At 42.8% G+C, this 22,865-nt stretch overlaps 1 protein-coding gene across 1 annotated transcript in view; it reads right to left on the reverse strand.

Moving 5' to 3' along the window:
- Positions 1-3,490: 3,490 nt before the first annotated feature.
- The window catches only part of LOC127526760 (immunoglobulin superfamily member 22-like), a 95,388-nt gene continuing 76,013 nt past the window's right edge, over positions 3,491-22,865 (reverse strand). Inside the window, exons 8-10 of the mRNA XM_051923486.1 lie at positions 22,666-22,828; positions 15,241-15,516; positions 3,491-3,786 (exon numbers count right to left, since the gene is read on the reverse strand). Coding sequence (XP_051779446.1) covers positions 3,491-3,786; positions 15,241-15,516; positions 22,666-22,828 — 735 coding nt within the window. The remainder of the gene's footprint in view (positions 3,787-15,240; positions 15,517-22,665; positions 22,829-22,865) is intronic.

Genomic DNA, 22,865 nt, shown 5'->3' on the forward strand with positions numbered 1-22,865 from the left:
TGGAAAAAGTAAGTTCATACGTCCATATCTTACCACTTCAAATCCTTTAGATTAGAATCAGGTGTTCCAGATCAGGTGCCAATGATTAGAACATCCTTTAGAGAGTTTGAAGGTGGACCTGACTGACTTATTTAACTCTTTTAGAGTGGATGTCGACTTCTGTCAGCAGGAGGGGTTGAGGGTGCAAGTCAACAAAAGTCAACATCCGGGGTAGAGGGCAATAACTGGTCTACAAAAAATATATATTTTTTTTGCTACTGGGAACTTCAGACGATCTCTCTATTAAGTTTTTTACACTGATTTCTTATATGAAATCGGAATTAAGCTAGCACATCAGATTTTTGCCGTTTTGACACTTTTGAATATCAATATAATATATCAACACGATATCTGGAGTTTGGACTCTGTCCCACCAAAATTGTTTTGATGTGTTTATTCTGAAAACAAACCAGAAGATGATACCAGAGACACGTTAAAGTATATTTATATCAATTTACCTCAATATAAAAGTGAGGTCAGCATGCTCCAAAATGTTGGAGGCACTCGCTTTTGCGCTTGTACTGCACATCTGTCTCTCTTTGCAAGAACCAACAACAGTCACCCATCATGCTCGGAGTGAATTTTCCCGATATCGGTTTTCCATCACCTTTATATGTTGATGAAATCTTTCCCTATACTCATCACGGACATCGCCCAGATTTGGTGGAAAAAAGTCAAGATGAGAATGTAAAAATTGCGTCTTCAGTGACATTCTGGCTCCCGTAAGCTGATACGCTTTCAGCAGGTTCTACACAAGCTCAGCATAATTCTCTGCTCTGTGAAAATTCTGGACAACCCATACGAATGAGGGATGCTGATTCAGTGGGCTTCACTTTCCTTTTGAACTCCTCGTCGAGCATCAGTTCACGTATTTCAGGGCCAACAAAAACACATCCTTAATTTTGGCTTCACTTTTCTTGAGACCAAACATTTCTTAAATGCTGAAAAGCATCGCTGTTTCTGTCCATCACCTTGACAGAATTTTCAAAGTAATGGTGAATCTAACGAGTGAAATGTCCTGAAATGCAATGTTATGTTTAACAGTAAAACCTCGACCTACTGCACCATCTTGTCTGAGTTGTGTCATTATGCTTTAGAGTCATATAAGACCTGCTAATCAGTAACAAATATTTTTTCTGTTAATTAAAAATTAATAATTAAAAATAAATAATGACAAGGTAAACAACTCACAGTTGTTAGTAACGTGTGGTGAAATCATTTATCTCAATGACATCCCTAGTGGAATTATCGGTATTTATCAAAATGGTTATCCACCTTTACTGTCCAGTCACCCTAGTCGTCCAAGACCTGGAACATCATAACTAAAAAATGGGACGTGCTGCTGGACGAAAACGGTTTTCAGATTTGGAGTCAGCAAGTGAAACCTGTTAATGCAAAGGTGAAAGACTCCCAGTAGCAAAATGCTTGTTGACCAGTGATCAGTCATTATTGGCGACAAAACTCACTGTTACGTTATAGGTAGGCCCTCTTTGCTTGGGGGAATGTGAGACTCGTTGACTCGACATCTAATCCCGGCGTGTGTGCGAGTTATGCAACGTAAACAAAGGCAGGATGGCATCGAAATCTCTCGAGGGAGAGAAGCGAATGCAGAAAGCAAAATACTTCGCAGGCGATGTCTTGCACATTATTGCCGAGTCGGACTCTGATTTTTCGGACTCTGATTTTGTTGAGAGTGATCAGGAGATTGAACAGGAGAGTGAGGAAGCAGCAGCATCATCTGATTGGACCCCAGGGGATCGGCTGCCAGCTGAAAGCACTCACACATCTGACGCACCTACGGCAAGGTTTGCCTACCCGGACATCGATCTGTGCTTTTTGTTCTATATTAAAAAAAAAAAACTAGCGAGTTTTTGGAAAAATATTCAGCCCTGGGAGAAAAGAAACAAAAAAAATCAGCCCTAAAAGAGTTAAACCTCATATATCAAGGGTCTGGTGCTCTCCTTACCATTAACATGTTTGGTGTCATCATTCCGAGATCAAAAGACCTCTCTAAGGCCCTCAGAAAGAAGGCTGTGGATGCCTAGGAGTCTGGCAGGAGATTTAAAAACAATCAGCAAGTTATCTATTGGGAAAATCATCCACAAGTGATGTAGATTTTAAACACCTGCTAATTTGTCCAGGACTGGCCGACCTAGCAAATTCAGCCCACGAACTGACTATATGGTGCTAAAAGAAGTGTCCAAGAACCCGAAAATTTCAATGAAGAACCTGCAGGTCACTCTTGGTGCCAAAGTGCAGGAGTCGATAATCTGAAAGAGATGGCACCAATGTGACCTTCAGTTGAGGTGTGCCAGGAAAAAAAGCCTTTGCTGTCCAAAGAGAACATCAGAGCAAGACTACAGTTGGCTATTGAACATCTAAGGTCAAAAACCACGAGGACAGATGAATCAAAGATTGAGTTGTTTGGCCACAATTAACAGAAGACATAATGTTTGATGCAAACAGCGTTTCAGGAGAAGCACCTCATACCAGCTGTGAAGCACGGTGGTGGGATTTTTTCTAGTTTAGGGTTGATTTGTTGCCTCAGGGTCTGGACAGCTTGTCTCATATGAATTCTGCATCCTATCAAAGTGTGCTTGAAGAGAATGTGAGACCATCTGTCCAAAGGTTGAAGGTGAACCAGCAATGGACCTTTTAGCACAATAATAATGATATTAAACACATAAGGAAATCCAACAAGGAATGATTCAAAATTAAGAAATGGAGGGTTGACCTGATTTGAAATGTTGAAATGGGAAAGGAACGTGCCAGAAAAACCATAAAACACCTTGCAGCTGCAGGAATTGTGCATGGAGTGGTGGTCAGAAATGTCACCAGGTAGATGTCAGAGACTGGTGGGCAGTTATACAGGAAGTCACCTCTGGTAAATGGGGTGGCACCAGCTTCTGAGGGCCAAGGGTGGACTTCCTTTCTCCCCACTAGACCATAATGCATCTGTGGATATTTATGTTGAATCAATGATTGTAAAGGCACATTGTCTTTGTGTGTTTATTCAGGTATCCCATCTCTATCTGTAGGTACTGTTTGCATGTTCAAATATATTGAAGAAGTGAACTGTTTCCATGGGGTGCACTTACTTTTTCACATGACTATAAATACTCCATTCACACAAATTCTATATGAGCAGAAAAAAAGAACACAATGACAGCTTACAGAGGAGCCGAGACCTGCCTTGAGATGAAGAACATCCTCCTAAGCTAGAACCTGGAGTCATCTTGGCCTACTTTATGTTGGACGCTCCCTTAAAACGTCTTCATATCTTTCAATCGAATTTACGAATCATGATAGGAATCATCCCTAAGTAGGACAGCTGTGCACAGAGATCCCCTAAACTTCAGGCCACCAAAGCTGGATTGGCGTAGTCCTGAAGTCATCTCTAAATTTACGAAAGATGCAGACCCCATCCACCCCCCCGGTACACGAGGTGCCATTAAAGCCTACCGTCTACAGTCAGGTTGGCTGAGCTGACATACTCATGGGCATCACTCTCCTGCATTGCCACAATCGCGTACTCTCCCGAGTCGGCCAGGTCACAGTCCTCGATGATAATCTCGGCTCTCTTGCCCTCGCGCAGGAAGGTGTAGCGAGGATTGTGGGTGACGTCCTTGCCGTCCTTCAGCCACTTGATGAACACGTCCTTGGAGCTGAGCTCACACTCCATTCGGGCTTTGCCTTTCTCTTTGACACGGGTGTTCTTCAGGTTGCTCACAAACTTAATTGGGATTCCTGGAGGAAATGCGAAAAATGAAAATCAAAAGGAGGGACTCGACCTGCGGCATCTGATGGCAGACACACAGAAACTGAAAGAGTGACTGACAGAAACAGTAATGGTGGCCATCTCATAAGGGAGACGTGAAAGCCTGTCAGACCCAAGAAAGGAAGGAAACAATCTGCCCTGGACTGGACTCCTGTGACAGCCATTGACTCAACTTCTGAGGCCCCTTATTCCTTATTGGGGCTGGGGAGGGCCTGAGCCTATCATGGCAGCATCAGGCACAAGACAGCAAGAACAAGCCCTAGGAGGGATGCCAGGAAAAATTTATAATCGTCAACCAAATGCTCACAGGACGCATATCTGGGGAGGATGAAAGCCACTATCTAAATCAAGTGGACTGTATGGTAAACTGGTGCAATAAAAACTCTCTCACCCTGAATGTAAAAAAGACCAAAGAAATGATATTTGATTTTAAGAGACAGAAATCTGGATGTTCACCTATTGTAGTTCTGGGAGAGGAGGTAGGAATAGTGACTGAATATAAATACGTAGGAACTTACCTAGATAACAATCTGAACTGGAATACAAATATAAAAAAATGATTTTCTAAATGCAACCAGCGCTTATTTCTCCTCCATAAACTCAAACTATTTAAACTAGACAAGGACCTCATGTTGTCCTTTTATCGCAGTCTGATCCAGTCTGTCATCACTTTCAGTTTCATTGCCTGGCAAACCAAAACTCAAAAAGGCTCCAGCAGATTACGAAGTATGCAGCTAAAGTTATTGGGGCTGATGTAGATGATTTGTCTAGTGTGTGTCAGAGGGCAATGCTAAAGAAACTGGAAATCATCTCAACTGATGACAGACGTCCATTACATGTAGAATTAAACTTCAGTAAATCAGGAAGGATAGTTGCTTTGAAAACCCACACCAATCGCTCCAGAAACTCCTTTCTTCCTAGTGCCATACGACTTTTCAATAAGAAATATCGGAGATAATGATTAAGGTTTTGATATAGATATCCTGTAACCTTTTTTTTGGTGTAAATATGTATTATCTAATTGCCTTACCTTAACCTTTCTTGTTTCTGTTTGTCTGTTTTATTTCATTCTGTCTGTTATTAGATGCAACTGAGAAGGCATATTTCATGTTTTCTTGTATAAGCACGACTAAATAAAGAAACCTTAAACCTTAAATGAATCTTGCAAACAAAAAAACAAAACAAAATAAATCACAACCCAAGCACTAAAGGAAGAACATTCAAACTCCATACTGAAGGTGGTCTCACTGTAGTTTGACCACCTAGTTGCAGTGGAGTAGCAGGGCTTAACGCTGCGCCCTTTGTCACTGTGCTAGCCTGAGTGTTTGGTAGAACTCTTTGCATTAGTGGTTATAGTAAAAGGTGTTATATTATATATATACTAGGGGGCTCCGCCCCCTGCTCGCTTCGCTCGCCAACCCCTGGCGTTGGGGCATGACAAAGAGTGAGATGTATGAATGAGATATAGAATAGTGTGGAGGTGTGGATGATGCATATAGAAAGCAAAAAATACAGTGTTTGGCACAGAGTAATGGTTTATTGGAATATTTGTTTGTACACAACATTAGTAGTAAAGATGGTGTCCTGTCCTTGAATGAGTCTTCCTTGGCATGGAGCATTTATAACTTTAACTTTAACGTCAGATGAACGTCGAACACGTGAGAAGGCAACATAAAGTTGTCCATGTCCAAAAACGGGCTCAGAGAGGTAGATGCCAACCTTGTCAATGGTTTGTCCTTGTGATTTGTTGATGGTCATGGCCAATGCAGGCTTAATGGGGAACTGTCGGCGTTTCAATGTAAAAGGTAATTCTAGGTCAGAACTCGTAAGGTCAATTCTAGGAATGAGAACAGTATTGTTAGCATGTGATCCTGTAAGAACTGTCGCTTGAATAACATTGTGTGTCTTGGTGTTGACGACTAACCGTGTGCCATTGCATAAACCCTGTTTAGTGTTAAGGTTTCTTAATAGCATGATTATTGTTCCGTTTTTAAGGCTAAGATTGTGTTGTGGTAATCCGGACGGGTTAATAGTGTTCAAATATTCTAAGGGGAAATTCAGATGTTCATTGTCGTCATCAGACTCAACTTTGTCAGAGCTTACTAAGAGCCGTTCTCTCCAGGAAGTAATGAAATGACCTGGGGCCTCATGTATAACGCCATGCGTAGAACTCACACTATAACATGGCGTAAGCACAAAAACGGGATTGTGCGTACGCACAGAAAAATCCAGATGCAGGAATCTGTGCGCACGCATACTTTCACGTTCTACTACATAAATCCCGAAAAGTAACGCACGTGCACGCGCCTTCTGTCCCGCCCCAACTCCTCCCAGAATTACGCCTCTTTGAATATGCAAATCAATATAAATAGCCTTCTGTGAAAAGACAATGGGAAAAGCACAGGAGAAAATATAAGAATTTCAGCGAATACCAAGTGGAAGCAAAGGAAAAACGTACTATTTGTTGGTTTAAACAGTGGTATAATCAACAAAAGGAAGTTGATCGAGTGACAGAGTGTCAGAGAAACTCGAAGGCTCAACTTCACAAAGTCGCACAGTGCCCGAAATAAAAAAGAAATCACATATCAAAGTCGCCGTGAAAAAGCGAGCCATAGCCCACCGTCTGAGTGTCATATGAAAGCTTATTAGGGTACAGACAAAAAAAAAAGGCATACAGTTGGGAAAAAAGCACGAAATGTCAATTTTAATCTCGAAGTTTCCACTTTAATCACGTAGTTTATTTTGCCATTAAAGTAGAACATCCTAAACTTCATCTTAAAATCGTTTAATTTACTAGTTTCTCAAATCCCATTGTAACTAAAGTGGCATGTTAAATGCTTTGTTCTGTATTTGATCTTCTATGTGCTCTATGTGTATGAATCACTACCAGCTTTTTAAACGGGCTTTCTCTTTCTCCGACAGGACACAGAATCCATTACATTCGTGATATTACAGCTCTCTGAATAATTAAAATACTGAGATGTATACGTGATATCTTTTTCATGATGATAGGAATGAAAGCATGTTATTAAACATGGGAACACGGTGGCGCAGTGCTTGTTCATATCTCACGCAAGAGGCTTGCTGTGCCATGCGCAACCTTCAATGAAATAATTTATTACAGCAGCACTGTCTCTTTCAAACGTACTAACCTCCAATTCCTGTCCTTACTTTTCTTTCTCCAAAAACTCAATCGCCACACAATAAGCTATGTAATAGACGTGAAGCCATCTGTAAGCTTAGAACTTCGATTCTTCAAAACTTTTAAGGTACATTGAAATATCTTCGTAGTACATGTTTAATTATTATATCCGTCTATCTTTCCAGTGTCGCGTCAGCACCAGCAATAATACAGCGCAAGGCAGGAACAATTACTGAACTAGCTAGCGCTGCGGCACCGTGTCCTCACATGTTTAATTATTAACAATACCGATTATTTAAATGAAGTTAAAGTTTTATCTGTATAATATAATCAACATGTTTTGCTGCATTTCGTCTTAGAAATGAATACCGTCATCACATGTAAATACGCGCTTTATAAAGTGGCGCAGGTTGTGCAATATTATAACTGTAGTGCAAGTTTACAGTGGGGTAATTGTACTTATAAGTACAAACAGTTCTACAAGGAGCACTTGATGGACTGATTTAGTGCCTTTAGAGTTCTTGGGATGAGACTGTTTCTAAACCGCGAAGTCCGTACAGGGACTAAAGTGTTTTGCTGTGGCTCAGGCACCATCTGCTTCATGCTGTGTACCGATAATTCTCTTTCCAATCAGCTGCTGCTGTGATTCCCCACTCAGATACAGTGATATAAATACTCCGAGTGGTGCAGTGAGAGTAATGTGGAAAAAGATGATCTGCTGTGGCAACCCTTAACGGGAGCAGCTGAAAGAAGAAGAAATTGCAGTGAGAGTTACAACGCTAAAGCAGTTATGGTATTTGGAATACTATGGCTATTCCCTGGACCATTATATTGCTGCAGGTTAATTACAATCAGATGCATTACACTAATAAACAATATGCAGTTAATTTCAGTGTATTTATAAAGCCGCGCCAGGAATGTGGATTTAAGAAAGAAAGGTGATCACACAGGAACAGTAGCACTGCTTTGACGCTAGGTGCCGCCAGTCTGCAAAACCGGGCGGATAAATTGCGTACGCCAAGGAATGAGTTACCGTGGAAATGTGCGTGGCTTTACGCCAAGTTTAGGTTTTATACATCGCGATTTGAGCGTGGAAAGGTTCGTATGCAACATTTCTGTGCGTACGCACCGTTTATACATGAGGCCCCTGGTTATTAATGTGATCAACATTAATATTTTTTGGACATAATATAGTGCGTTGTGTTAAAAGGGGTATTTGGTCCAATGAGATTGCTGTTCCAAATATCTCTGTAACTAAGTCGTCGCAGATAAAGGATTGGGGAATTGTAATAATATTTGGGTGAAGTCCATCTGTATTGGTGAGTGTACCATTTCCCAGTTGTAATAGCCAATTGTTATATTCTGGATCTGGACATCGCATGTTTTGTACTAACTGTATTGTTTGAAAGCAATGCCAATTGTCTGCGTATTTTAAGGTGGACTGAACAATAGCTGAGCGCATGGCATGTGGAACAATAGCCAAGCATTGTCTAAAATCACCTCCTAATAAAAGTACTTTTCCTCCAAAGGGAATATTATTATTCATCAACATTTGTAGAAGTTTATCAATGGTGTTGAGTAAGTGACTGCATGCCATTGTACATTCATCAATAATTAACAGTTTCGCAAGACGGATGTCATATTTGTCCACATATGCGAAAGCAGTATGGGCCATTGCCTTTTGGTGGCCTGATATGTACTCCGGTAGATGCAAAAGCAAATGAACTACTGTAGAATCTAATGCAGTTTATAAAGTTTTTACTTTCAGGCACATCGTTAGTTAGAAGCTTCTGTAGATATTCAGGATATGAATAGGAGGCAGTCTAATCTGACCCTTTGGACAACAACGTGTAAATTCATTATTTGTATTGCCAGTTGTTTCTTCAGGGAAGTTAAGTGAATGACAATGATTGCAAATGACATTCATTAATCCCAATGAATTTTCCTCAATAGTGGACTCATTATTGAACGCGTTGTCAGCCAAGTGGCGCAAGCGTTTAGCAGGTGTGTGGCGTTGATGTCCGCGACAGGCAGGTTTTGCTTGTGGTGTTTGAGAGGCGCGTTGTTGCATGTCCAGTATTTGGGACACGCTATTTTGGAGGTGTAATCGATTCGCCTGTGCTGTGCGAAAAGTCCGTTTCAGTCTACGTCGTGCATTGTTTGTATCGAGCCTTGTCCATTTTTGTATGTCGGTCAGTTGAGCTTTCTGTTTTTGGAGCCTTGCTTGCTTGTTTTCTGGCAGTTCATATGCGCGTTGTAGACGTCTGCGTTCATTTATGCGGTCTCTTCGCTCCCGTTTTTGTATGTCTGAGACGCGAGGTTTTTCGGTTTGAACTTGTGCCTGTTTCAATGCAGCACTTTGAGACGCGCGCTGTATGCGTCTACGTTCATTGTGTCTGTCCATTTGGGCACGTCTCTGTAACGGGGTTAGTTGAGCTTTGCGTTTTTGGAGCCGAGACATTTTTTCTCCCGGAGTTTCAGAAGCGCGTTGTATGCGCCGCCGTGTATTTTGTTGTTTCATGCGGGTTCGTGTGTTTGGTCCCGTTATCCGAGCCGAATCGTTTTGTACCCGTGAGCGTGTATTCATGACTTGTTTGTTCCTCAGCGTGCGAAATATGGATAAGTAATAAGGAGGATCGCACTCACTGTTAATATGGAGCCTTTTCTGCAGTTGAACGGTTAATAGTGGTTTATTGTAAGGAGATCCACCTATGCTGCATAGTGTGAAGGTGTTGAGATGACGTATGTTTAATATGGACGGTTCCTTTAGAAATGGGGCTTTGGGTGTCACTTCTTATTGATGTTAGTGTGTTTGTGGGTCTGATTCGTCGTTGTTGTGAATGTTTTGTGTGCCATGTCTCGTCTCTAATGGGCTTGGCGTGGCGGTCACGGCTTCTTTTTTTTGGTGCGTTAGGAGCTTGTTAAATCCTCCTCTTTGTGTGGGTCCCGTTTCGTGTGCAATGGGATTCGTGCGGCGCTGTTTGCTTTTCCGGCGTCTTCGGGGAGGATTGGTGGGGCGCGAGCATCTTCTTTCTTTTTGTGTGCCAGGGGCTTGTTGAATCGTCCTCTTTGTGTGTGTCCCGTCCGGTGCTTGTAGGGGGGGGTGGGTGCTTGCAGGTGGGCGCGAGCGGCTTCTTTTTTTTGGTGCGTTAGGAGCTTGTTAAATCCTCCTCTTTGTGTGGGTCCCGTTTCGTGTGCAATGGGATTCGTGCGGCGCTGTTTGCTTTTCCGGCGTCTTCGGGGAGGATTGGTGGGGCGCGAGCATCTTCTTTCTTTTTGTGTGCCAGGGGCTTGTTGAATCGTCCTCTTTGTGTGTGTCCCGTCCGGTGCTTGTGGGGGGGGGTGGGTGCTTGCAGGTGGGCGCGAGCGGCTTCTTTTTTTTTGTGTGCTAGTTTCGTGTGCAATGGGTTTCGTGCGGCGCTGTGTGCGTCGCCTGCGTTTGACTCCTTTTTTCTGTGGTCGCGGCCGCCTCTCGCAGAGCCTCATTTCTTGGGGCGCCTGCGCAGTACGTCTTTTTGCGGCAACGGCCCATGGCCGGATGTCCCTGCGTCCATCTGGTTTAGCATTCTCGGTTAATAATATGGATATACAGGGTATATATATATATATATATATATATATATACAGTGTATATATATTACATTCATGACATTCGTAGTCTGAGTCTCAAGGACCTGAATTGTGTAGGTGGTTACCTACCAAGTAACGCATGTGGTTGGTCTGCCCTCAGCAAACATCCGCCACGGTGCCCTCTCAGTTGCGAGAAGCAGATCATAGAATGTTTCATAGTTTTACTGTTAAATAATGCAAAGAGTACGCGACACGTGTTTCGCCCTAATTCTGGGCTCATCAGGCGTACACACTCACTGCACCCCTCGCGGGGATCAAACCTCAGACATCAGCGTCAGAGGCGAAGCCGCTTTACGTTGCGCCATGGCGTGTGGTTCATTTATATATAATATAATGACTGATTGACACCATGCTTTTTAATCTTGTTTATAGTGAAAGGTGCTATCTAATTAAAAAACTACAAATAAAAAACTGATCTTAAAACTGATCTTTGCTGTGAAAGGTTCATATTATATTATATATATATATTATATATATATTGCGGTTGGTTGGCACCCTCCCCGGGATTGGTTCCTGTGTTGGCTGGGATTGGCTCCAACAGACCCCCGTGACCCTGTGTTCGGATTCAGCGGGTTGGAAAATGGATGGATGGATGGCTATATATATATCAGGTAAAATTCTAATATAATCTAATTTATTTTATCTTCTCTTTTGTTGTTATACTGTATTTTATTTTACCTTACCTGCAAGACAATACATATAATATTGTCACGCGTGGGCATTTGAGGATCTCCTTCCAGGATCTGCACTAACCATTTCATCTCTTTTCTCCTCCTTCGTTCCGAGAAGTCACCCAAAGAGGGCACCCAAGTCATGCCCCCACTCAGTTAAGCCCCACCCCTTCCAGTCAGGACGGTATGGATCTGAGGACTCAGTTGGAGGAACTGACTCCTGCAAGAATGAGCTCCCAGACACAGACCCACTCAGTAGACCTGAATATTTTGAGAAGCCTTCAGAGGCAGTTGTTACACATGTTTTCTGTTGGGCCACCACATGCCCAATTTTGTTGCACAGGTTTTTGTTTTTGTGCTTCACTTCTCTGCTTCCTTGTATATATATCTGCATAGGTCTGAATTACAATCTAATTATTTGGATGGTTACACAGCCTCAGACATTGCACCATTGGTAGCTGGTTCGATAATTAGACAGAGTGTAGATCAGAGTATTACAATCATAGTTCTGATCACAATCTGATATTTGGGTGGATACTCAAATTCGTCATATATATATAAGTGTACACAGTATAATATGAAGAATGATTGGTAAAACAGTTTGAAATTGTATTCACAGTGAAAGCAGCTATAAATTATAACCAATGATTGCTTCATAAAACAGTATGAGATTGTGTTAATAGTGAAAGGTGCTATATAATATAAAACGTATAAGTAGATTTAAAAAAAATTTTTGATCATTAATCATTATCATTTGCCCCCTGCTTGCTTTGCTCGCCAACCCCTCCCGGCCTGCGCTACACTCCAGCAACTTCACATCTCTGCCGCTCACGTATGTGGATTTCACTTTCACCAAACAACAAATCTTTTAATTCTCGCGGATATGCCTCTTAATTGGGAAGAAACACTATTTTTCCCTGATGGCAACATCTATTAGATGATCTACGAGTCTCCAACTTAAAGTTTAAATCCAAACAATATTTTTTTCGCTGTTCTGTTATTTCACCAAGTAATATTTTCCGTTTGTTTGCACTAATGCGATCTTTACTATCATTTTAGTGAGACTTTCGAACTTTTGTACTTCCATTATCCCTAACCTGCTCTGCATGTGTACCGCACCAATGTTTTGAATTCTTTACGACGTTCTACTTTGTCACTTACTCTTTTATTTCTGGCCCCCACGTGGTTAAATCTCCCGTCACAAAGTCTCATCTCGCGGGATGTGAAAGTACCGTATCTCTCTGAAAAAGTCACGTCTCGTCACAGGCTAAAAAAGTCTCGTCTCGTCCAAGGATTTTTTTATTATAATAGAGAGATGTGCATGCTAATATAACAACTGATTGTTTGGTAGTTTGAGATTGTGTTAATTAACAGTCATTGTGTTAATAGTAACAGGGGCTATATGATATACAAACTAAAATAAACTGATCACAATAAATTAAAAAAATAATGTTTTATGAAACTTCTTGTGATTGTGTTAATAGTTAAAGGTGCTATATAATATTAAAAGTTTATATTAGTAAACTGATCACAAAAAGTAAAAAAAGTGATCGTTTTATAAAACATTTTGTGATTATATTCATAGTAACATCCATCCATCCATCCATTATCCAACCGGCTATATCCTAACTACAGGGTCACGGGGGTCTGCTGGAGCCAATCCCAGCCAACACAGGGCGCAAGGCAGGAGACAAACCCCGGGCAGGGCGCACACACACCCACCCACAGACCAAGCACACACTAGGGACAATTTAGAATCGCCAATGCACCTAACATGCATGTGCTACATAATTTAAAGACTCTGTAGTGAAGGACTGTGTGCTTAAAGTGAGAGGTGCCATATAAAATAAACGATGACTGGTAAAACAGTTTGCAATTGTATTTATATTTAAAGGTGTTACTTAATATAACAACGTTTAGTTAAACACTTTGAGATTTCTGAGAAACACTATTTCCGCAATATATAAAATCTTATTAGAGTCCCTACCTTTCAAAGATCCAAGAGGACATTGGGAAGAAGATCTCTTAATCAATATATCAGAAAAGGAGTGGAAGGTAGCAAAGCAGAGAATTCACTCGAGTTCTATATGCGCAAAGTATAGAATTATTCAACTAAAAATTATATATCGAGCTCATCTGTCTCGCTTAAAACTGTCCAAAATGTTTCCAGGCCAGGATCCGACCTGCGAGCGCTGCAACCAAGCTCCTACCTCACTGGGTCACATGTTCTGGGCCTGCACCCAACTAACATCATTTTGGACAAAAATTTTTAAGTGCCTCTCAGACAGCCTTGGGGTCACAATCCCTCCTAACCCATTAACAGCTGTGTTCGGTGTTCTTCCAGATGGACTTGAAGTGGAGAAGGACAAGCAAACTGTGATTGCATTCACTACACTTTTGGCACGCAGACTTATTTTGTTAAAGTGGAAGAATCCTAACTCTCCTCTGATAAGTCAGTGGGAAACCGATGTTTTATATTATTTGAAATTGGAAAAAATCAAATTTTCAGTTAGAGGATCTGTACAAAATTTTTTCAAAACCTGGCAGGATTTAATCAATATTATTTTAGAATAAGAGAAATAACTTTTACCGCATTTAACTCCCTTCTCCATCTCTTATTTACATAGATATTTACTTCTCCCTTTCTTTTGTTTAATGTTGCCTTATTAAAAAGCCTTAAGCAATTTTCCTTTAGCTAAGCTCTCCTTCTCAGGGGTGGGGTTTGATTTGTCTTCAAATTTGTTGGGTTATAAATTGATCTGTTTGTATGGAATGATTACAATGAAAATTAATAAAATAAAAATATTAAAAAAAAAAGAGAGATTTCTGAGAATGTGTTTATAGTGAAAGTGCTGTACTATATTGTAGGGTGAAACACTTTGTGTAGTGAAAGGCGCTATATGATGACAGATTAAACAAGATAAAGTGTTGCATCAAAGTGAAAGGTGCTATATAATACAAAAAGTTAAAAATAAACTAAAACAAAACAGAAAGAAAAACTTTTATAAAACACTGTAATCATGTTTATAGTGAAAAGTGCTATATAAAATAAATAATGATTGGTAAAAGAGTTTGTGATTGTGTTTATGGTGAAAGGCGCTATATAATTTAAAGACTTTGTAGTAATATACTTTGTGTTGGTGGTTATAATAAATGGTGCTATATAATATAACAGCTGCTGGGTACAGCAATTTTTAGGTGTGTTTATAGTGAAGGGCGCTATATAATAAATTTATAAATAAAATAATTGATCATAAGAAACTCATTATCTTTTGATATACTTTATGAATGTGTTTTAGGTGCCACATAATCTATATAAATAGACTAATTGTTTTAAACAGTAGTGCTAATGAGGACAACATGGCGTCGTTCCTAATGCCAGGGTGACTCAAGGCTATCATCAATCATACAGCCATGGCTCTAAATGGTGTGTGGTTGGCATGTGTGTGACTGTGCCCTGTGGTAAACTGGCATCCTGTCCAAAGCTGCTTCTTGCTTATTGCCTTTTACTTCTTGGTAGTTTATGGTGGATTAAACGGGTCTGGAAATGGAATGGACGTCTGACAGTAATAATAATGACAGGTAACACTGCGCATAACCCAGAGCTGAGATTTCAGGTCACGGGTGATTTTTGCTCAAACCCCTTGGTCATGTACCTATATTGCCGTGACCCGGCGCTTGTCCAGTCCAAACACACTCTACATTCCCTTATTTGAGTCCCTCAGTATCATGAAGGTCTGCCTGTCTTAATTCTGATGATACATATCGGGGTGCTTTAAGAGTTCTGAGTATGGCCCGGCTGCTCAAACTGCCTTATGTATGCCTATTGACGAAGAGGCTGAAAGACCCTCTAAAACACTTTCAGCTTTCAAGGGTGGAACACCAATGAGTGTTTTTCATGAAAATCTATTGAAATGTTTCCAACGCCTTCTCTAGGCTTCTCTGAGGATGCTCTGACTTGAAGATAATTGTGGACCTACTGTCAATAAAGAGCTGTGTGGAGGCCACCATGTCACCGATGCACAGGGAGTAGTCCCCAATGTCACTGTGGCGCACATCCTTGATCTTCATCGTGTAGGTGAGGCCGTCCTCGGACACTGACACATCAAACTTCTCGTCCCTCTTCAGCTCCTTGCCCTTCACCTTCCATAGCACTGGCAGATCCGTCTTCTTGGAGAGGCGCACCTCAAAGACGGCCGTCTGCCTCTCAGTCACGCGGAGTGGCTTGAGCTCAGTGAGGAATTTCAGTGGCTCATCTGGGGAAAGACACAAAAGATACCATGAAGCTAACATGCTTGAAAAAAAATGGCGAAAATGTTATCTAAGGACACATTAGTCAGTCCTAACGGTTATAGATCTTCACATGACCTCTGTAATGGTGTGGAATTCTACGGAGTAGAAGCTATGATGAGAGAATGAAGGAATTCAACCTTTCAGTTTAAGAGATTAAGAAGACACCTGACTGAAGTGTTTATAATTATAAAGGGAATTAGTCCAGTAGATTGAGATGGTGACTTTAAAATGAGTTCATCAAGAACACGGAGACACTGCTGGAAACTTGTTAAGGGTACGTTTCACACAAACATTAGGAAAGTTTTCTATACACAAAGAACGATAGACACTTGGAATAAGTGACCAAGTAGTGTGGTAGACAAAAGGACTGTAGGGACCTTCAAAATTCAACTTGATGTTATTTTGAAGAATGAAGTGGACAGGACCGGTGAGCTTTGTTGGGCTGAAAGGCCTGTTCTTATCTCGAATGTTCTAATGTTCTAATCTGAATACACAAGTATGCCTTAAAAGAAGGATTTAGGAGACATAATGGACTTGTCACTATCAACTGTCCGACGTGTTCAGAAGCCATTAAGAAGGCTAACAGAATGTCAGGTTATATAGCGCCTTGATGTGTGGAGTGCAAGTCACAGGAGGTTCTGCTCAAGCTTTATAACACACTGGTGAGGCCTCATCTGGAGTACTGGGTGCAGTTTTGGTCACCAGGCTACAAAAAGAACACCACAACACTAGAGAAAGTCCAGAGAAGAGCGACTAGGATGAGTCCAGGGCTACAGGGGATGAGTTATGAGGAAAGATTCAAAAGAGCTGAGCCTTTACAGTTTAAGCAAAAGACCTGACTGAAGTGTTTAAAATTATGAAGGGAATTAATGCAGTGGATCACGATGGTGACTTTAAAATGAGATCATCAAGAGCATGGGGACAGAGTTGGAAACTTGTTAAGGGTAAATTTCACACAAACATTAGGAGGTTTTTCTTCACACAGAGAGCCACAGATATTTGGAATAAGTGACCAAGTAGGGTGGTAGACAGGAGGACTTTAGAGACTTTATGGCTTTCTGCCTTCTTCTCTCCTTAACCTCCGTCCATTTCTTTTTCTCTTTTGTTCTCCCCTTCCTCACTCGTGCTTCTCCTTTTCATAATGGGGACGAGGCACAAGTGTGGCGATTAGCAGATTCCGGCATCTGTGCACTTCAGTGCGGAAATGCCCGTGCCCGCATCGCACCTGGGAACCCCTCCAGCCACACTACTACATCCCCTCCTTAAGCCACAAGTGCGGTGATTATTTATTTAAAAACTGGCCATTCGTTTAGAGCCACGGTCCCGCTATATGACAGTAATTTAAACACCCACAGTGCAACGCTCCGTTGTTAGTCTATCTGGAAGAGCAGGTCAAATGAACATGGATGCTCTGCTGTGAGATAGATAGATAGATAGATAGATAGATAGATAGATAGATAGATAGATAGATAGATAGATAGATAGATAGATAGATAGATAGATAGATAGATAGATAGATAGATAGATAGATAGATAGATAGATAGATAGATAGATAGATAGATAGATAGATAGATAGATAGATAGATAGATAGATAGATAGATAGATAGATAGATAGATAGATAGATAGATAGATAGAATACTTTATTAATCCCAAGGGAAAATTCACATACTCCAGCAGCAGCAAATTGATTAAAAACAATATTAAATTAAAGAGTGCTAACAATGCAGGTATACAGACAGACAATATCTTTGTATAATGTTAACGTTTACCCCCCGAGTGGAATTGAAGAGTCACATAGTGTGGGGGAGGAACGATCTCCTCAGTCTGTCAGTGGAGCAGGATGGTGACAGCAGTCTGTCGCTGAAGCTGCTCCTCTGTCTGGAGATGATCCTGTTCAGTGGATGCAGTGGATTCTCCATGATTGTCAGGAGTCTGCTCAGCGCCCGTCACTTCGCCACAGATGTCAAACTGTCCAGCTCCGTGCCTACAATAGAGCCTGCCTTCATCACCAGTTTGTCCAGGCGTGAGGCGTCCGTCTTTATGCTGCCTCCCCAGCACACCACCGCGTAGAAGAGGGCGCTTGCCACAACCGTCTGGTAGAACATCTGCAGCATCTTATTGTAGATGTTGAAAGATGCCAGCCTTCTAAGGAAGTAAAACCTGGCCAGCAGGAGCCATCTCTGCTCTTCAGGATTGTTTCGAGAGCACTGACTGGAACATGTTTAGGGAGGCTGCAACTTACGGCGACTTCACTGACTTGGAGGAGTACACCTCATCAGTGACCAACTACATCAGTAAGTGCACCGATGACGTCACTGTCTCCAAGAACATCATCTCACGACCCAACCAGAAGCCGTGGATTACTGCGGAAGTGCGTGCACTTCTGAGGACCCGAAACTCTGCCTTCAAAGCGGGAGACAAGGTGGCCCTTAGAAGAGCAAGGGCCAAACTCTCTCGGGCCATCAGAGAGGCGAAGCGCGCACACGCCCAGAGAATCCACAATCACTTCATAGACAGCGGCGACACACGGCGCATGTGGCAGGGCTTACAAGCCATCACACACTACAGGACGACATCACCTGCCTGTGACGGTGACGGCTCCCTCCCAGATGCGCTGAACAACTTCTACGCTCGGTTCGACAGGCAGAACGACGTGGCGGCGAGGAAGACCACCCCTCCTCTGAATGACCAGGTGCTGTGTCTCACTACAGCGGATGTGAGGAAAACTCTACGCAGAGTCAACCCACGGAAAGCTGCTGGACCAGACAACATCCCAGGCAGAGTGCTCAGAGAATGTGCAGGACAGCTGGCAGATGTTCTTACCGACATCTTCAACATCTCTCTGAGCAGCGCCGTCGTTCCCACGTGCTTCAAGGCCACCACCATCATACCCGTGCCCAAGAAGTCTTCTGTGTCCTGTCTCAATGACTACCGTCCTGTTGCACTTACACCCACCATCATGAAGTGCTTCGAGCGGCTCGTCATGAGACACATCAAGACGCTGCTGCCCCACTCACTGGACCCACTGCAATTTGCGTACCGTCCTAACTGCTCAACGGACGACGCCATCTCCACTGAACTCCATCTTGCCCTCACACACTTGGGCAAGAAGGACACATACGTTCGAATGCTGTACATAGATTTCAGCTCAGCATTCAACACGATCATCCCCCAACAACTGATCGGGAAGCTGAGCCTGTTGGGCCTGAACACCTCCCTCTGCAACTGGATCCTGGACTTTCTGACCGGAAGGCCTCAGTCAGTACGGATCGGGAACTACACCTCCAGCACCACCACACTGAGCACTGGTGCCCCACAAGGCTGTGTGCTCAGTCCCCTGCTGTTCACACTGCTGACTCACGACTGTGTAGCAACACACAGTTCAAATCACATCATTAAGTTTGCTGATGACACGACCGTGGTGGGTCTCATTAGCAAGAACGACGAGTCAGCATACAGAGAGGAAGTGCAGGGGCTAACGGACTGGTGTAAAGACAACAACCTGTCTCTGAATGTTGACAAGACAAAGGAGATGGTTGTTGACTTTAGGAGGACACGAGGAGACCATTCTCCGCTGAGCATCAACGGCTCCTCTGTGGAGATCGTCGACAGCACCAAATTCCTGGGCGTCAACCTGGAGAAGGACCTCAGCTGGTCCCTCAACACCAGCTCCCTACACAAGAAAGCCCAACAGCGTCTCTTCTTTCTGAGAAGACTGAGAAAGGCCCAGCTCCCACCACCGATCCTGACCACCTTCTAGAGAGGAACTATCGAGAGCATCCTGAGCGGCTGCATCACTGTCTGGTTTGGGAATTGTGCCATATCGGACCGCAAGACCCTACAGCGGATAGTGAGGACAGCAGAGAAGATCATCGGGGTCTCTCTCCCCTCTATTGAAGACATCTACACTACACGCTGCATCCGCAAAGCCACCAGCATTGTGGCTGATCGGACACACCCCTCTCACACACACTTCACCCTCCTGCCATCTGGAAAAAGGTACCGAAGCATTCGGGCACACACATCCAGACTGTGCAACAGCTTTTTTCCACAAGCCATCCGTCTCCTCAACAAAAAGGGACTGGACTGATAAACACACACACACGCACGCACACACACACACACACACACACAAACATTATCACTTAGCTTAACTACCTCAAAACATTGAGATTGGACTGACTAATCAACACAAGCGCAAACACACTGACCTACACTACCAAACTATCGTACACACCAACCTGTAAATGCTTTCTTTTTTTGCACAATATCCACTACTGGTTTACTTTTTGCACTAACTTCTTTACTTCCTAATTTTTTTTTGCTGCTAAACTAAGGAATGTTTACTGTTTCTCCACTACCTCAACTCATCACCACAACACCATATTATTATGTTACGTTGTGTTTTTGTCGCACTGTCACTTGTTGCTTTTGTTTGCACATTGCACGTGCACTTTGTTGTCTGCTGTCTGGTTAAAAAAAGTCTTCCTTAGATAGTTAGTTAGTTTTTTGTTGATTTATGTTGTAATTCATGTTAGGTAATTTATGTTAGGTCAATCTGTCTTGTCTCTGCTAGCCAGCTAACTAGGCCTCTTAGTTAGCTAGTTTAGTTTTTCTGTTAATTTATGTTGTAAATTTATGTTGCATGTAGCACCTTGGTCCTGGAGGAACGTTGTTTCGTTTCACTGTGTACTAACTGTATATGGTTGAAGTGACAATAAAGCCTACTTGAAACTTGAAACTCTTGCACAGAGCATCAGTATTGGCAGTCCAGTCCAACTTATCATCCAGCTGCACTCCCAGGTATTGCCCATTGATGATCAACGTGTTGTACTCAGATTTCTTTGGGCAGAGGGAGTGAAACCTGCTGAAATTCACTGAAGGATGTTGGCTCAGTTGTAACGGCCGACCCCTTTACCCAGCCGGCAGCTACACCTCCAAGACCAGTGGCCTGGATGATTGACTGAGAAATAATCTAACTATCAAGCCGTACTTCTAACCAATTAAACTTTTCCCCCACAATCGACGGTGAAAAGATAAGTACAAAAACAGGATGTAAAATTAAACGGATTAAATGTATTAAATGAAACAAGACATGCAAAAAATAGAAAACATATAAATATAAATATCCCTCCACCCCAGCAACAACAAGACACCTCCAAATATAAATACAACAAAAACCCTCCCTTGCCCCGTAACATATAAACACACAACATGAATAACAAAAATTGAACGATATATGGAAATGAATGTGAACGTGAGTCCGGTAATAAAGAAACTGTCCTGGATGCGGTTGACTGAATTAGTGAAAATGAGTCGTTTGATTCTCCCCGGAAAAAATGGAGCAGCCTCACCGTGAATCCTCGGTGCATGGTGGATGATTAACTCCGACCCCGGGGTCTCTCGTGATGAGGTCCTTGAAGCAAGTCCAGCGGATGGAAAAACAAACTGGATGGAAATGCGCGATGTGGAAAATAACAGGTACAGATGGCTCGTGGTCGTGAATGTGAAAAAAAAATCTCCTTCTCTCTTCTCCCCTTCCTTCTCCTCCTGCTGGCTTAAATAGTCCTGTGACAGCTGTGATTGATTAATTAAGGACAGGTGTATTCCAGGTTTGTGGCTGTGGTCTCCTTCCATCATCCGTCCTCCTTTACGGGGACGGCATTAACTGATACACATACAAACAGTAAACAGGACAATGAAACGAGACGCACTCAGAACTGACATTTACAACACTAACTATGTGGCCCCGCTACACAGTATGGAAGTAAAAACCGTGGGACTCAATGAAAAGTTTATGAATGGATAGGAAATTTTAAAAAGGATCGAACAAGAGTAACCAATGAAGCTCGATTTGGTCGACCATCAATATTGCGCACACAAGCCCACATCGACATGGCGAATGCCTTTATCAGTGAAGACCACCGACGGATTATGTTGTCTGCTGTTGGTGCACATTTGGATATCAGCTATGGATCTGCACAGGCCATAGTGCAGGGTGATTTGGGGGTTTGCACAAGATGGATACCTAAACAGCACAGGCCAACATCCTTCCTTCAGCAAATTCCAGCAAGTTTTACTTGTTCTGCCGGACAGGCAGGGCCCTTAACCAGCCAGGACGCCTCTATACTGGAAGGACCAGGGGAGAGAACATGTTCAGAACATTACCTCCCCCCCGAGCAATAGATGGTAGCCCCCCTGGGTTGCAGCGGTTATTCAGACTCCTACAAGGCTCCATGGGAGTTGGAGTTTGGTGCAGCCCTCTTGGGTTCCGTGTGCGCCACCAGGGGGTGCTGCAGGTACTGCTGAGCCCTATGTGGCAGCAATTCTGACTCACCCAGAACCACTGCCAGAAGGAGGTCTCTTCCTGGGTGCCCTATAAAAGAAGCCAGCTGCCACTACTCCAGGAGCCAGAGTCAGGAGGAAGGAAGATGAAGCTTGCCAGGAGGAGTGGAGGTGGACAGAGAGGGAGAGAAAGAGAAAGGAAAAGAAGAAAGGAGTGTTTTTGGTGCTCTGAACTGTGCTGTACAGGTGGGAAACGGGGAAAGGTGTTTCCCACGAGACAATAATAAAAAGCGTGTGCTGAACTTGTGTCCTTTGTCTGTCTGTGTCGGGTTTGGGCAGCAGGAGCACCCTCTTACAGGCCATAATGTCCAATCAATTTAGCCACAGGTGGACTCCAGTCAAGTTCTAGAAGCATCTCAAGGAGATTTGGGGTGCCACAGCAAAGAGACTTCAGTTTGTGGGTGTTAATACATTGGCACATATTTCTGTAGACATATCTTCACGTTGTCATCATGGGTTATTACATCGAAATTGATGGGACAAAAATGTCAAATGTACCCATTTAAAACTGAATGTGCAACACAATAACGTGTGCAGAATGGGCTTGGAATATTTGCTGAACCCACTGTATTAAATCCAGAGCACATTTCACCTGCTTTGGTACCCTACCCTTGTAATATTTATTTCTGACTAGCCCCTCACACACGTCGCCCTCTTCTTTAAGCCACTTTGCATTAAACAGTCGGCTAAATGTGGAAACATAAAAGTAAATCACACAATGCTGGTGGTCTTGAACGCCAGTGACATGCTCAGCTGTGACTCACCTATGACATTCAGCTTGGCCGTCAAGGTTTTGTCCCCAACCTCGAGCCTGTAGATGCCACTGTCTCTGAGGGTAACTCCAGTAACGTACAGCATGAACTTGGTTCCCATCTGCTTCATCTCGTATTTGCCCAGGGAGTACTGGATGCGCAGCATCTCATTTTCCTGTAGTGGAAGAAGAGATGTGAAGGAAGGAATGAGG

The sequence above is a fragment of the Erpetoichthys calabaricus genome, chromosome 2, assembly GCF_900747795.2.
Source record: "Erpetoichthys calabaricus chromosome 2, fErpCal1.3, whole genome shotgun sequence".
Taxonomy (NCBI): domain Eukaryota; kingdom Metazoa; phylum Chordata; class Cladistia; order Polypteriformes; family Polypteridae; genus Erpetoichthys; species Erpetoichthys calabaricus.